Consider the following 14,108-nt stretch of genomic DNA (forward strand, 5'->3'; position numbering starts at 1 on the left):
TATCGCATAATAAAAATTCGTTTATTTCGTTCTCATTTTTAAAGCCATTATCTGGCAAGCCTAATAATATACATAATATACTAAGGAATTTCTTTAAAATTAAAACTTAAAGTTTAATAAATTAAAATAATATTTATTGTTTTCAAAAATTTAAATTAATTATAAATTTAACTGTAAAAATTGTAATAGAATTATATGAATTGAGAGTTTTGGGCTGATATGTTCGAATTTTCAAAACTTTTTAATTGATGTATTTTGTTGAGGATTGTGTTCTATTCGGCGAAATGAATGGTAAACTTCAATATTTTCTTAATCAAATAAGGAAATTTACTTTTAAAACGTTATCAGATAGAAATGAAATCAAGCCATTACTTAAGGAAGAATTTGACAATTATCCGCAAATTAATAACGAAAAACAACACTTTACATTCGATCATCGTATTAATGGAGAAGAAAGCGTACGAATGGAAGATGAAGGAAGAAAATTTTCTAATTTTGAGAAAAGAAATGCTCGTAAAAAAGAAAATTTTGATTTGGGCATTAATTCAAGTAAAGAATCAAAAACTACGGTTATGTCCGAAATTGATTCGACTGATATTAGCAATAAAACAGACGTAAGCTTTGAGTTTGAGGCAAGTTTTACATTCCTTAGCAAGATTCTATTTAAAATAAATTTCAAATTATTATGAAATTTTTCTTTTGCCGGTATATTTATGTTCAACATAATAGCTATACTACGTCTATGCTAATTTTATAATTGAGATTTTTCATAAAAATAATAAGAAAATCAATTTATGTTCGATTTACACAAAATATGTTGTTTACAAAATTATTTATGATATAAAAAAAGCATAAAAAATTTATTTTTGAAAATATTATTCGCTTATATTGAATTAATTTGGATAGTACATATGACTATTTGCTAATAAATATTGATTTCAAAATTCATGCGGTAAAATAGAAGTATAATCAAATCAATATAATTACAGTAGAATTTACGCGTATGTATGTGCATGTAATCACATATGATTCTAGTTACATGTTTTCCAACATGTTTACAATGTGAAGCCAGTATCATAAAAGTAGAGAAATAAAATTTTATTTTTCAAAAATTATCTTCAAATCTTCGGATTCGTGAAATTATGATTAATTTATGATGAAATTAATCGTCAATGAAATCAGTTGTTTTCATTCCACATTGAGTGAACTCTGATTATTATTAGTATTTATTAAAAAATATTGACTTCATCTATGATCTAGAGATTTATAATTTTTATGTTTATAATAGATTCATGATTAGCTTTAAGTTAAATTATTTGTTATGTTCATTAAATAAATACTTTTAGAATATAGAAATGTTCATAAAATATTATTCAATATTTTGCAAAGTCTTTATTGTCCATTGAATTATGTATATTTATTTAAACTTGATATGGAATTTACGAAATAACGAAGTTATGTAATTATTTTGTGATTTTATTTTTAAATGTATCAGATATATACAGTGTTTGCAGGTTTGCCTGATGTCCCGGTTTTCTGGGATTGTCCCGTATTTTTTCCGACTGCTATCTAGTGACAGGAAGAATTTATTCTAAACGCTGTTCCTAGAAGTAATATTCTTTTTCTGACATTTTAAATGTATTCTGTCACTGGCAGAATAAAATACACATGTATTGCTTCTCTTGAAATTGAAGCGTCCCAATATTTTTCAGGAAGAACCCAGTTTTACTTTCCCAGCTCTGTTATATATAACAAAAGGAAAGCATGGCGATCGGTCATGAGTTTTACATTTTTGGACTTAGGACACCTTGAAAGAAATAAGAAAAAATTCGAGGGCAATTTCTGTATGTATAGATGTTAGTGTGTGTATGTATGGCACGATTTTGTTCATCCTGTTTGAAGATTAATAACTTCTGTCCTTTTTGTCGAAAATTTCTGAAATTTTGTAGGGTGGTTTGTTTATTAGGGGGATTAATGCTATTGAATTTTTTGGTTAATTTAAAGGTCGAAGGATTGGGAGATAGTGGAGATCGTGTGTATCTCCAGTAGTGTCGGACTTAATAACGATTTTACTCGTTATTAGGTCATTTATAATTTTTTATAAAAGCCATCCGTACCCTCAAATGAAGCCTTTTGCCATTTTATAATAGTTAAAAATGTAAAAAGTTTTTAAAATAAAATATCATAACAAATGGTGCCACATTCTCAGTTTTAAATGTTGCCGGAAAAGTTAATCAACTTGTTGCTGAATTTTTTTCCCAGATTTTATCCCCATGTATCTGCAACTTCTATGTAAAAATATATGCACATGAAATGTATAAAAAATATTCATAAATGCTCGTATTTATTTGATACATTTATATTTTACGTAAAGATTTTTTTATAAAGATGTTCATTCGTTAATTGCTTTCTCAATATAGCGTTTCGAACATGGAAATGAGTGTTCGTCTTTTTTCACGTAGACTTTATTCTAAGCCTATGACATGATAGTTAAAAACTTCAGTGATGCTGCTTTCGCTATTGCATTGTATCGTAATTATTAAGCTATTATTTTTTTTCTATATATAATTCTATTTTTTAAATTTTATAAATAGCTTAAATTAGTTTCCCAACTGTAATGTTTTAATTGATTTTATACTCGTACAATGTTAGATTTTATCGATAAAGTTACTTCCGTAATTTTTCTTTTTTAGAGATGGGCAAGCATCTCTTTTCTTGAATTAGAATATTAAGCAGAATTCGAATATTTGAATACTTCGAATTCTAGAATAATTAATGAACTTAATTATCTTAATAAATTATTAATCAAAGAAATCTATACTAATATTATAAAGAGGTAATGTTTGTATGTAAGTAAGTTTGGATGCAGCAGGTAATCTCCAAAACTACTCATCCGATTTCAAAAATTTTTTCACCAATATTTAGAATGGAACTTCAGGGTGGACATAGGCTGTATATTATTCCGTTAAACATGGGGGATGGACAGTTCTTTACGGTAAGCCTTACGGGGAAGGCTTACCGTAAAGAACTCTGCTTCTATTTATACTATTTTAGATGCGGTTTTTTGCATTTTTGATTGCATTTTAATAGGGTACGTCAACAGAATGTACACTAAGAAGGNATTATTCTATTAAAAGTGCTGCCTTAATTATTAATAGTTATCAATGAAAACGCAAAATTTCTATTTTAATAATTTATTCAGTGAAAGTTATGTTAATTAATCAGACGATATATTATATTGAATTATTTTTTATAGTTTCACATACTTTTAAATATCTATAAGAAACAATCTTTTGATTTTTGACTTGAAAACTTTAAAATATAAGCATTTATATTCCAAATATTTCAATGCTAGCGCTAGTGGCGAAATATATTTTGTCAGTATTTTTTATTACCTGATTTTTTATTTATGTAAAAACTGAAAGTAACACCAATGTATACATTTATAATAGATACATTTTGAGCCACAACAAGGCGTGGCGGGGTCTGCTAGTTATATAATATTTATTAACTTGTTCTATTTATTTTAATTTGTTAATAAATTAATAAAGTAAAAGAAAAACAATTTACTAAATTTTAAGAAATGGCACTTCAATTTATTTTACAGTAAAGTTTTACAGTAGCTTTTTTACCTTTCTACAATAAATTAACAAATAGTTGTTCTCATTCTCATCATACTGCAGAATTTTATTTGGCACCGAGAAAGAAATGTGACAGAGTTACATCAAGCTGATATTACATATGACATCATGTATTCAAAAGGTTTTTGCTAAGAAGGATGGCAGAGTTTTATGTATAAAGTATTCGTACAGTTTTCCTGTCGGACTGGGAGAATGTGAGGTTTGAACAATTGGCCATCAATAACAACATACAATATCTTAATCTCAAAACGCTGTCAAAGTTTACCGCTATAGCATGCGGGTTTTCTCGAATCCAAATATGTGTATTTCTGGTGTTGGTGATCCAGTTCCTTGTAAATTTCTCTTTGTTTGTAAACAAGATGTAGGCTACCTGTTTAAATGCGGATGTTGTCATTCGGGTATATGCTTATATAATCTTTATAACTTGTTTTCCAATAAGGAATCTATTCTTACAGTTTTGACTATGTCGTGAAACGTCCTGTAAACTTATTTAGATCTATTGAATAAAATTAATCGTAAAACTTGTAATGGCGACTTATTGAAGAATAGCATATTCTGAAAACAATCGCATTGCTATTTAATCATCATGGATTGATTTCAAATTTCTATATTATACGTCTCTTGTATCAAGTTTAACTAATCCAAAAGGACTAATTAAACTTGAATAGCTTAATATTAACATTTGAGTAATTATACAATAGTAATATTTTCATAAATATGGTAATGGTCCTATGAACAAATTTATATGATAGACTGCTAAAATAACTTAAATTATATTTTCACATCAATCAATATATTTGGCATTCATATTTTAGTAAAGTACAGTAAATTGAAGCTAAATACATCAATGAGTTCATCATATTTTTCGTTTTTTTTTAAAAATATTAATATAAAAAATTTTCTCGACTGGTCATAAAAATAATTAGATGAGTCATATGTTTAAAGCCACATAATGTTTAAAGTTAATTTATTAATATTGATAAAAGAAAAATATTTTTCTCTGATTATTATCTTTATTCTTCATATTTAGGCCTATAAACAAGTATTTATGATAAATATTTATCATAAGTAGATCATAATAGAAATCAGTAAAATCTAAGAACATTTCTTCATACCCTTTCTTGTAAAGAAATCCTAATCAATACGACAATAGAAAAAAAAAATTAATAAAATATTTTAATTTTCTAGAAATATGATTTTTAAATCTAAAATATCTGATAAATTCTAAAAGATATTATTTCTACAATTCACTATTAATCAGTCATTTGTAAAATTGAACTGACTTTTATAAACGGTCAGATATTTTATATACAAAATTTAAAATAAATGTTCCATTTACCTTGTTGTGCATTCGCTCATTAACATGAGTACTACTATACAGTACATTTCGCATCTTTTCCTTTTGATTGGAATTTATTGAGAAATTATGAAAAAAAAACAGTTTAGGTCGAAAGTGATCTGAAGTATTAGAGCACAGCAACCATGTTTTCATGCTGACCCTCTTTTAGACTATTGTTTGCTTAAGTATTTTCATTTATTATTATCAATAAATTAATAATAATAGATTTAGCAAAACAAGGCAAATTTATCTCTTTTAACTATGAAATAGCAATGTGTCACTATCTAACGTTAAATATATGCAAAATAAAAACTTCAATTGTTTTATTTTCTCGGCTTATGTAAAAGAGGGAAAGTATGGCTATCGATCGAAAATGACCCCCCCCCAAAATCTTTACATTTTTCGACTCGGTGATATTGAAACGTTGAGAAATGTAAAAAGAAGTTGGGGGTTTCTCTTGTATGTATGGATGTTTGTGTATGTGGGTGGGAGCACGACTTTATTCACCCACTTTTGAAGCTTAATAACTCCTGTGTCTTTTGTCGAAAATTTCTGAAATTTTTCATGTAGGTTTGTGTTTTGAAGATTGAAACGATATTAAATTCTGGTGGTTAAAGCTCAAAGAGGCGGAGAGATAGAGAGATCATGTGTCATATCTCCAATTGTATCGCACTTAATAGAGATTTCAATTAATAATAATAGAAAATTTTTAAATAAAAGTTCATAACAAATGACGTCATACACAATTTCAACTCTTAGCAGGAAAGTTACGCAACTAGTTGCTAGATTTTTCTGGTTAACAGCATTTACTCTTTTCACTAAAACGGAATTGCTCATCAAATTAAATGACAAATTGAAAAGTAAGAATTAAAGTGTTAAATGTTTAGCGCATCAAATATAATTTAATTCAAGGAAAATGGCTTGAATGGAAACGCCATTAGAATGATTTTCTAGTATTCTTTTTAAAACTTACTATGACATACATTTGTAGAATAAGAAATAGAAAAATTAACATGAGATTATAAAAGAAAGAGATTGATATAGCTCAGCTAAGAGAGATATCAATCTCTCTTAGAGAATGAGAAGCTATCAGAAAAGTACATGAAATTTTAACAACAGATTCAAAAAAGTCATTCTTTAGTAAAACTACGAGTTTAAGCACGATTAAAATATGTTTGCATCATAAGATAAAAAATATTTTTTTTTTGTTAGACTTACAGTAGAAAAACAAGGAAAAAACAAGTCGATACCGTTCATTTATTTACTAATGAAGCAGGACGACGATTAATTGGTTAGAAACTTATCGGGCTATTCTCTAATAAATTTGATGAAGACTTAATATCCGATGAAGATTTAATTGTTAGTTTTCAAAATCTAATTTCCAATGAAAAGTCTCATATTTCAAAAATTTCTGCGAATTTAAATTCGCTTATTCTCCTATATCAATACTAATCGAAATATTTTAATATTATTTGCTGTCTATTTACGGAAGTTTTCGTTATGTAAATGGTTTCTTTTTAAATGTTTCTTACATATTAAATAAAAGCTTAATTCTAAACTTTGAAAATTTAGAATTAGGTTTAGAATTAAATCAAATCTGAACTGGCTTATTTTACATAAAATAATAAAATGTATTATTTAAATCTGTAGAATATGAATCAAGAAGCTAACATTCTTTATGAACGAAATCAAAATAAATTCCCTTCGGGTAAGTATATGATTATCTATAATCTATTATAATTTATTTAGAACATTTTAAAATTGTAATTTTATAAATGTGAATCTTAAATAAAGGATTTGACTTAACTTGTTAACAAGAATGCCGAGAGAAAGTGGATATACGGCTGGTTTCAATGTCAGTTAGACAGGAATTTGATCCGCAAATTATGTCTTCAATTCGCTGGCTAATCTTATTGTGTTAAATTTATGCATATAAAATATTGCTGCAAAACTAATATCACGAAAGTATTATGTGAAGAAATGTGTTGATAGAAAAACAAGATAAAAAATAAAGTAAAAACGAAATTTGTCATAAAAAGTTTGAAACATAGAAATGCATTAAAAGTTTATTTAAGATATTAACTATAACTACTATACTGTCATTCCCTAAAGGGGTGGCCAAGAAAAAAGTGTCTTTCCTGTGCATAACACCCTGCAAGCTTCAGTCCTCCGAGGAACATCATATGGACAGGACATAGCATACCAAGAACACACCCAACTTTCACACAATCTTGACAATCTTGCGCCATTTCTGTCTATCCGTACGTGCCTCTTTTGCTTCTTTCACATTTATGACTTTTTTCAGACAGTCGGCGCCTTCTTTCACTTAGAATCTGTTTCTCTTTCAGATACTCTTCCACTTGCTCAGCCCATCTTTTCTTCGGTCTTCAATGCCCTCTCTTTTCCTCCATATTTTTCCACATACAACTTCATACACACCTTATACATTCTCTCTACGTGGCCAAACCAACGCAGACATCTTTGACGTACTCGTTCAATCGCATTCTCTTTCACATCGCACTACACAACACATCCTCGTTACTCTCCAGATCTCTTCTTGTCACACTACATATACACCTCAGATATTTCATCTCAGCTGCAATCACTCTGCTCTCATGCTTCGTTCTCCACATCCATGCCTCACAACCATACAATAGAGTTGGAGGATCACACCCTTGTACACAGTCATATCTGCCTTCTTCGGAAACATATTCTTACGAACCAATCGTGCTGTGCCCCCATCCACTTTCATACAAGCATTCCCTCGTCTTCCAATCTCCCTATTTATTTTGCCATTTCTCCCCAAGATGCTCCCTAACCTGCTTTATTGTCACGGCATTCAACTGTAACTTGCACTCACTCATTTGTACTTCTTTCATAAAACGTAAAGCATATTTATAGGCTTATATGCTTAAAACGTAAAGTATATTTATAGGCCTATATGCTTAAAAAACATTATGTACGGATTAATATCATATTTACATTGTAATAAAATGTACAGTACTTATAGCTCTAGAGGAGAAAAATGTCTGACTGCTCTATTCACAACCAACGATCAAGAGTTAGAAATTAACCAACTACCATTCACCTTATTTTTAGTACGTGAATTAGTTAACTTTCAACTCTAACTCTTGATCCTTACTTGTGAATACGGTCATGAGTATGAATCCTCAAATTCGACTGGATCATCATCTGTCTTTGGATTCGTTCCAGGTTTGTTTAATTATTGTACGATATATCGGCCTAATTATTGCTAATAAAACTGCAGCAACGCTGCATTAATTCCTCTTTTTAATAAACAACTCCATTCCAAATTATGATCAAGTCGTTTAACTTCTACCGATAATCTACCAATCTCATCTAGAATTTCCTACAGGTCGTCGGTTTCTATGGACCTGTATAAAACGAAATATTTCTTGTACTTATCACTATTATTTCTGAATCACTTCTGTAGCTTGATCTTCCAATTTCTTATTTATTATCCAATTGATTGTCACAAGTAACGAGGGAATTTTAGAGAATTTCCAATCATGATATTATCTTGAAAAAATTTTAAAATATATAAAACGGTGTTAACAACGTTATAGATGCGCAACCAAAATCCGCCTTAAATAAATAGCGGATTTATAGTCCGATTATTTAAAACAGTGATTCTTAACCAGTGTTCCGCAAACCTACCTCAAGTGTTCCACGAAAGAAAAGATTTTAAAGTATTTATTCAAATTTATTCCTATTGTAGATAATTTCATGTTTCAATTTTTACTCAATATATTAAAGTTTATTAGTTTATTGATTCATTATTTTCCGAGAATAGTAAACATGGAATTGCTTATCAATTTTTGAATATATTGATGCTAATGCTCCGTGTAATAAAATGTGTATGAATAGTGTTCCGCGGTCTCAGAAAAGTTGAGAACCACTGATTTAAAGCGATTGTTTATGTATCTACTAGCAGAAGAGCCCGGCGTTGCTCGGAAAAAATAACAACAAACATTAAGAATACTAGATTCTTTCGTACTATAAGTACTGTACTAAAGAATTTGAATAAGTATTTGATTTATATTACTACGAATGTTACCTCTAAGAAATTGTTCCATTCACAGCCGAATATCAAATGGTCATCTGACAACGAATGAAACTTCTTGAAAAACGGACTAAATATTTAAATTCAGCACCGTCGAAAACCACTTAAATCATATTTTGTGCAAGCCGGTAATCAGTATCTTGGATTTTCCAATTCCAAAATCCACCATACCGCTGGTTCGATAGAAAGAAGGGACCGTTGCGGAAGATGGTCGAAGTAATTCGAGCAAAAGTACTCGTTGACCTCCTCCTAGAAGAGAGGATGATCAATCCCTACTAATTAATGCTAGTCTACTATTAATATTTGAAAAATGATCTGTGTTAGATAGGTTGTGATGGCTCTGCACGTGATGAAAGTTGCTAACCTTAACGCCCAAAAGACTTGATATAAAACTTGTTTAAATAAAAAAATCATAATAAAACTGTGAAAATAATTGCTTTTAAATTATACGTACTCAAAAACACCTTCTCTCACTGAGAATTATTTATTAACAGTAACGAACGTTTGCAACCTTTAACCAACTTTTTTTATCTGTTTTATTATTTTGTTATTTTAGATGTTTATATACTTCAGGATATACGTTGTTTCGGGATGTTTGATATATGTATACTATAATTTCAGTTTAGTATACAACAAAATATCATCTATAATTCATAACTATAAAAAAATTAATATAAAGTTATTCCGCATTTGATGATACGTTTAAACACTTCCTTGATATCATAATACGTATTCAATTATTTGTTGTGGATCTAGAAAAAGAAGTAGAAAATGTTTAAGATTTTTAGAAAATAGATTTTTAGAAGAAGTAGAAAATGTTTAAGATTTAAGTTAAAGATTTTTCATTTTCTACTTCTTAATATACATTTTATATAATTTATTAGTTTTGTATGACTTTTACATTTTACAATAACGAAATTTATATTATCGTTGATGATTTTTATCAATCTTTATTTTATAAACTTAAAGAGAAAGATGAAGTGACCAAAATTTTATGAACAAAGCAAGCAATTTATATTTATGATAGATAACATCTCTAAGGTAACTTTCTTCAATTGCAATGCATTGTCTTAACTTTAAACAATCCACAAAATTATCAAAACTCGATGCCGCAGATCAAGATGACGATGTACGATAATTTCAGTTTAAAAAGCATACTTCATCTTCAACACAAACTATGCCTTTGTAAGGTGCAACTTGATATCTTATAAGATCAGATTCGAAAAATCTAGGATACAAGATTAGAGCCAACATGATCGACGTGAACCATATTCAGAAAATTCCCTTACTGTCCGAATATTTTCTTTGTTGCGAACTTAAGTATCCAGCTCAAAATTACGTTGCGTTTTGAATTGGTCAAAAAAATGTTAAATTACCATCTCAAGCGATGTCTACAACAGATTATATTTTGGAATAAAAAACTACAATCTGAAGTTTATGTTACACTCCATTGTAAATGAACATTTTTAAATGGCTTCAATGAAATTCTTTGACTCGTCATGTATCAACTCTTTTTCCTCCTCATTTTCATATAGATTAGCGTCCTGAAATGTGTCAGTCGACTTTGCGCTATCCAATTCAGTAACTGTTTTTGTGATGTTATTCTTTTTTATGTATAATTTCGTAGTATATCATTTGCAATCTGTTAAGTTTGCTGATTACAATTGGGTATGATCTGTCGGTAAAATTGAAACTGGTCATATGACTCTTTCGCGCAATAATCAAAATTCAAAATATTATATATTAATAAATATTACTTTATAATGTTACTAGCAATTACACTATTTTAAATATAGTTTTCAACTATTTTATTTAATTTAAAAAAATTAATATACAAGTATATCAATTTTATTAGATATGAATTCCAAAATATTAGAAGATCTTTCTTCAGAAGTGTATTTATCAGGAGATATATTACATATAAATAATGATGATGTACTTGAGATAAAACATGAAATAAACAACATACGAAATATATCATATTTTACAATGATAAAATTATTATGTTCTATGTTAAACACCTCTAAACATAGTATTGTATACTTTGGTTTAAATAGTAATTTTACTATCAAAGGAATTTCTGCCACTCGTGCAGAAAGAGATGGATTTAGATGCGGAATAAATAATATAATGACTAATAAAATAGAGCCTAAATTGTCACATACTAATTATAAAATAAATTTTATTCCGGTGCTCAGAACACAAGACGTTTGCATTTCATTTAATGAAGAAAATTTAAAATATGTAATCGAAGTGCATATATATCCCGTACGAAATACTATGTATAAAACAGAAGAGGGAGAATATTATTTGAGAAAAGATGGCGTAACTATTTGCGCCAACAAGTGTGGCATTCGACAGTGGGTTGGATAAGAGAAATGATATTAGCAACAAATGTACGCTTTGCAAAATGCTGTCGAAACTCTTGAAACATTAATTTAATTTTTGTTATTCGTTTCTCAATAAATTATTTTTCAATGTTATTTAAATTTTAATTACACTTTTTAAAGAATTTGTTAATGTTATGATATCNATCTATATCTATTCTTTAAATTCTTTCTAAATAAAGAAAAATTATAAATTCTTTCGTATTTCATTTTATTTGAAATTTAAGCTATTTGATAACGTGCATTAAATAATATCAAACATATTTAATGCATGCTACCAAATGGCTTAAGCTATGTACTTTATTGTTATTTATTTTCAAGGAAATTACGGATTTTATTTTTTGAAGCATTTTTTTAAATCACAGAAGAAAATAACTTATTTTTGAAATCGGTAGTAATAAAACATATTGCAAAATAAAATAAATCAACGATATTTCAAAATTTTGTTATTTAATATTTGGAAAAGATAAAAATGAAAGATTCAATTGTTGTATAAAAATTTTAATTAAAACGCATCAATAAAAACCTTACTTTATAACTTTCATACAAAATTTTACTAAGCTTATGATAGACCTATAAATACAACATAAATAAAATATTTAAAAAGTTTTATGATAAAGTCATCTTATTAATCAAGTTATTCATGCGAATTTATTATTATCATCATTAATTTATGTAAACTTTATTTTAAAAGCTTGAAAAATTCAAATTAATTCGAATAATGTATTATTATAACATTCTTCATACAGTATATTCGTCTACCCAAGCACACTTTATCCAATACAATGGAATTTATTTTATAATTATTCAACTTTTTAAAATCTCTTTTTCTACAGATAAAACGGAAGAGTTGAACTTAAGAGCTGCCATGGTTCCATTATTCTTAAATAAGTAGACGAATATAATTAGAATTAACAACATATCTTTTCTGTTCCCATAGACTTTTAGCAGAATCCCTTATTGAAAGATAAAAGTTTTATGTGAAGTAATTATAAATAAAGTTTATACTCTTTAATAACTAAATATTTAATTTTAAACATTGCAATTAATTTATTCTGTATAATAAAATTAAATGTATGTCTATAAATATTATTTCAAAGATAAACAAGTAGAAAAATGCGACTAATTTGAAATCCAAATTTTATATTTCAGTATAATTTTTATATTGTTTCTTCAGCATTATATGGATATTTAAAATTTAGAATTTCAAATCTTCAAAAAATATATATGTAATATAATGTCGATATAGCGACATATAAGAAGTTTGTTTTTTATGTTAAAGTTTTTGTTTGAAATTCGTCCTTGTTAGAAATAATTTAAGGAGGAAAAAGTTTTTGAATTGTATTCGTTTAAAGTAAACAAGTATAATTTCGAAGAATATTAAAAGAAAACATTAAATCAAACATTTTTATGCCGTCATACCCCAATTACATTATATTACATGTATATTTCCAAGCTTTTAATAACTTTTTTCCCTTAGTTAACATCGATATTATAAAAACTTTTAAAATTAAATTAAGTTTAATTCAAACATTTAATATTGATAATTTAATGTAATAGGCTTTTGTGGGTGCGATATTATATATCAAAGTTACAGAAAATATTGTTAAGATAAAATTGCAAGAATGGTTTTCATTTTGGTTTGTATGAAGAGTATTGTGGACACTCCATTAAGTTTTTTATCTTGTCTGTTACCTTTATGTAGATTTTTTTTATTCGATTCATATGTCAGTGTTATGTAATTTTCCATTTAGGAATCCATTAGCCTACTATTAAGATTAAATCTTATTTATTATANATATACAATTTTTAATTAAAATAACGATTACTTTTGATTTTACAAATATAGCTTTGTAAAATCTAGTTTTCTCTTTAGTGTTCCATTTTTTAAAATAATGTTTCGTAATAGTTAGTATCTTGATATTTACAAAAGAACCACGTACAATTCCAATACATCATAAATTTCATAAAGTATTATGTTTCGTGTTAGTAGGAATGTATGATAACAATTCGATTATGAAGTGCATTCGTGCATTACGATGTATAATTATGTAAGAGTGTTAAAAATGTTCCTTGCCTACCACTTTCTTAAAAATTCGATTAATAAAATTTATATCGTGATGGTTTGTACTTTATAATCTATTTTTGCATATAAATCTTTAATTTTTAATTTGAACACGAAAGGAAACGTTGTTCTATTATTAGATTTTTTTCTTTAAACATTAATTTTGTCCATAAACTATCGTTAAACATCATTTTGTTAGTGTGCTAGTTATGTCTTTCATGTAAGATTTGGACCAATTTTTATTCGTTGTGCATCGTGTTATTTGAGTATTAACCTGATTTATTCTATGAATGAATATTTAGAATTAATTTTTTACGTGATTTGGCTAAACTTTACTTTTAGCCAAATCACTTTAAGTAGTACTTAAAAATTACAATTTGTTCTTAATTGAAAAGATTATTTTGGTTGATTAAAAATAATCTAAGCAAATGTCTCGCGTAGGCATTTTTAAATTTAAAGGAAATTATTTAATGACATACCCTGAAAAACATAATGATAAACTTGTTTTGTAATAAGAATATAAGTTAATAAGTTTATTAACTGTAAAAGATAGAAAAAATTGTATCATTATTAAAATGGAAATTAAAATATA

The 14,108-nt window shown here is 27.4% G+C and overlaps 1 protein-coding gene across 2 annotated transcripts; it reads left to right on the plus strand.

The window, feature by feature from the left end:
• Nucleotides 1–214: 214 nt before the first annotated feature.
• LOC111635447 lies at nt 215–11,585 on the plus strand. Of its 2 annotated transcripts, none has more exons than XM_023380411.1 (3): nt 215–632; nt 6,631–6,688; nt 10,920–11,585. In XM_023380411.1, exons 1-3 carry the CDS (start codon nt 249–251, stop codon nt 11,435–11,437), a joined length of 960 nt encoding a protein of 319 aa, XP_023236179.1. In that variant the 5' UTR covers nt 215–248; the 3' UTR covers nt 11,438–11,585. The 2 variants fall into 2 exon arrangements, with proteins under 2 accessions (XP_023236179.1, XP_023236185.1); XM_023380417.1 differs by lacking the exon at nt 10,920–11,585 and adding an exon at nt 6,775–8,667.
• The last annotated feature ends 2,523 nt before the right edge of the window (nt 11,586–14,108 follow it).

This window comes from Centruroides sculpturatus, unplaced genomic scaffold (assembly GCF_000671375.1).
Source record: "Centruroides sculpturatus isolate CEXI.00-Female unplaced genomic scaffold, Cexi_2.0 scaffold122, whole genome shotgun sequence".
In the NCBI taxonomy this organism is placed as follows: domain Eukaryota; kingdom Metazoa; phylum Arthropoda; class Arachnida; order Scorpiones; family Buthidae; genus Centruroides; species Centruroides sculpturatus.

Coding starts and splice junctions, on each gene's coding strand:
- LOC111635447 (XM_023380411.1), top strand. CDS start 249: ATGTATTTTGTTGAGGATTGTGTTCTATTCGGCGAAATGAATGGTAAA. Junction 633..6,630: donor ACGTAAGCTTTGAGTTTGAG/GCAAGTTTTACA, acceptor TTAAATCTGTAG/AATATGAATCAAGAAGCTAA. Junction 6,689..10,919: donor TCAAAATAAATTCCCTTCGG/GTAAGTATATGA, acceptor CAATTTTATTAG/ATATGAATTCCAAAATATTA.